We start from the raw sequence: 2,937 nt of genomic DNA on the forward strand, positions 1-2,937 counted from the left end.
GCAGCCTCTGCTCACGGTGCTGGAGACTGAAATGGGTTTGAGTTGACTGGCTGGCGCGAGCGGCAGGGCAGAGCCATCCACCGTGACTGCGGTGTGAGTGTTGCAAAACCCTCGGCTCGCTGCGGGAGGGATGAGGCTGTGCTCAAACGTGCTCCTCTGGCCCGCGGCGAGACCCTTCCGCTGTGTTCCAGAAAGGCGTGAGGGGAGCCCGCAGCTCTCTGAGGGCTCTAGGAGGAGCCTGTGCTCAAACGTGCTCCTCGGGCCCGCGGCGAGACCCTTCCGCTGTGTTCCAGAAAGGCGTGTGGGGAGCCCGCAGCTCTCTGAGGGCTCTGGGAGGATGACGCTTCACCACGGGGAAGGAGTAGCCCTTTTGCTGAGGGGTTGCGGGGTGTGTTCTGGCAAAAAGCATGTTCAAAGCCGTTAAAGCGGCTGAGTGGAGGATTCAGGGCCGTCTTGCCGTGGAGGATTGGGTTTCCTGCCTGGACCTACGTCTGTCTCCCCGCTTTGAAAGGCCTTTGCTGGAGCTAAGTTCCCCTGCTGGGCTGCACCCTGGAGCTGGGTTGAGTGTCTGCAAGTGGAGTGAAACACGAGCTGTCCGTGCTCTCTCTCTGCTCTGTGTGCGGCTCAGGGCAGACAGCGGCGGGGCCTTCCCCGGTTTGCTCTGGAAGGGGCGACCTGGCCAACCCTCCTCTGAGGAGCAGTGCTTGTTTCCAGGCCCTGGGGGCGCGGGGCCGGACCCTCCCTGGGAAGGGCGTTCGCTCACAGGACTCCTGCAGGCGGGAGGGTGCGATTCTTCGAGTTTTGCCATCGCAGAGCGAGGCTGGGAGTCGAGCGAGCGCCTTCCCTGTGAGCATTTGAGAGGCCGAGGCTGGGCCCGGGCACTGGGGCCAGTCGTGCTCTCGTTAAAGCGACGCTTGACGGGAGGTTCACAGAGCTGCTGCCGAAGGCTGGGGTTGACGGTGTCAGTGGAACTCGTTTCGCAGCCGTCTCCTCTGCAAGCAGGCAGCGCTGGCAGTGTCTGGTCTTTCTCCCTCTGTATTTCTAGATCACAGGGCAGAGGTTTGCCCCGTGTGACTGTCTTCCCTCTCCCCCCACCCCAGCCCTCCCCTGGTTTTTGGCTCCCGAAGGCGCTACCTTCTCCTCTGGCCTGATGCTCGGGAGCAGGACTCTGGAGTCGGGCCTCTCCCCTGCTGTGCTCACACCGGGCTGTCCTGGCTGCTTTGCGCTTTTTGCTGGTTTTCTGACACCCGGAACTTGAAATGGAACTCTTCTTTCACTGCTGTCAGGGGAAAGAAAAGTTGAGAAGAACAAGAGCGTGGTCAGGGGAGCAGTAACGGGTGGAGGCCTTAGTGCTCTCTGGGAGCTGATTCTTTCTTTTTTTCCCTTCTCAGGTGCTGCTGATGGGTAAAAGTGGGTCTGGGAAGACCAGCATGAGATCCATCATCTTCGCAAACTACATCGCCAGGGACACACGGCGTCTGGGTGCCACAAGTAAGCACCCTCTCGTCTGAACTGCCAGTTCTTGGGGCTCAAACCCCCTTCATGGAGGGGCGAGGCGGTTCCCCCCTGTCCCTGCGCTGGAGTGGGTGGGCGGCTGCTGGTCCTTGAGTTTCTCTGGGCTCTGCCTTTCCCTATAGCACCTCCTTTCCGTACAGCAGCCTTGTCCTGGTGGGAGTGTCTGAATCGTGGGCTGGGAGGGAGCTCTGCCCGGGGAGGGAGCTCTGCCCGGGGGCGTGGTGCAGCCAGTAAACTGCTGTTGTCTCTTTCCAGTTGACGTAGAGCACTCCCATGTGAGATTTCTAGGAAACTTGGTGTTAAACCTCTGGGACTGCGGAGGGTAGGTGCTGTTTGTTCTTCTGCGTTTGGAGCTGTGTGGGGTTTGCTCTGGGGAGGGGACAAAACCGCAGTCTTCCTGCCCTGGAGGGACGGGGACGCTGCGTGTCTGCCTGAAGGGACCAGGGCGAGCTTCATGCCTGTGCCACCACATTGCTGAGGCTCTGGGAAGACACCACGGCTCAGACTCGTGCGTGGAGGTGGGTGGAAGAGGCTGGCACGGTTACACCGTCTCTCGGGTTACCCCTCCGTGAACAGCGCAGTGCGTGGGTCCAGCCTTCCCTCGCTGCCAGCTGCTGCTGGCAAAAAGCCCCAGCCCTTCACCCGGACTCTCTCCTGAGGCGGTGGGAGGTGCTGCTGGTTTCAGAAGTGCTCGTCTCCAGCATGATCCGAGTGGGACACGTGCGGAGGTGCAGCGCTGGCACCTGACAGGGATCATGTGGCTCCTGGAAGCAGCTTTTTGAGGGGCACTGTCCCCCTGACAGAGCCTCGGCAGAGCTGTCCGGCTCTGCTTGGCTTCCCGAGCTCAAAGCGTGAACCTCGCCTTTCTAGCAGGAGGCGTTTGACACGCAGCACCTTTCCTGGCAGCGCTGAGCCACTCCTGGCCGCTCTAACGGAGACTCCTTGCTCTGCTCCTCCTCAGGCAGGACACCTTCATGGAGAACTACTTCACCAGTCAGCGGGACAACATCTTCCGCAACGTCGAAGTCCTCATCTATGTCTTCGACGTGGAGAGCCGCGAGCTGGAGAAGGACATGCACTACTACCAGTCGTGCTTGGAGGCCATCCTCCAGAACTCGCCCGACGCCAAGATCTTCTGCCTGGTGCACAAGATGGACTTGGTGCAGGAGGACCAGCGGGACTTGGTGAGACGCTGACCGGCGCCGTGGAAAGGCTTTCGCAGCGCGTCTGCAGGCGGCGCTGAGGCAGCGCAGCTTCCTGCTGCACACCCAGCCCCATGCCCTGCTCCTCTGGGGGTTTCTTGGGTGTGAAGAGGTGCCAAAACCCCCTGAGCTTTTCCTGCCTTGTCTAAGTTGTGTGTCATCGCTGTCGCTCGCGTTTAACCCTGTGCAGAGCAGAACCTGTGATTTCTAGTGACAGCCA

The 2,937-nt window shown here is 60.8% G+C and overlaps 1 protein-coding gene across 1 annotated transcript in view; it reads left to right on the top strand.

Annotated features, from left to right (window-relative positions):
• Positions 1-2,711, top strand: part of LOC104501339 (ras-related GTP-binding protein A-like) — a 2,887-nt gene extending 176 nt beyond the window's left edge. Inside the window, exons 2-4 of the mRNA XM_010145132.1 lie at positions 1,392-1,491; positions 1,771-1,837; positions 2,477-2,711. Coding sequence (XP_010143434.1) covers positions 1,392-1,491; positions 1,771-1,837; positions 2,477-2,711 — 402 coding nt within the window. The remainder of the gene's footprint in view (positions 1-1,391; positions 1,492-1,770; positions 1,838-2,476) is intronic.
• Positions 2,712-2,937: the final 226 nt, after the last annotated feature.

Source organism: Buceros rhinoceros, unplaced genomic scaffold (genome assembly GCF_000710305.1).
Source record: "Buceros rhinoceros silvestris isolate BGI_N320 unplaced genomic scaffold, ASM71030v1 scaffold29081, whole genome shotgun sequence".
NCBI classification, from domain to species: Eukaryota; Metazoa; Chordata; class Aves; order Bucerotiformes; family Bucerotidae; genus Buceros; species Buceros rhinoceros.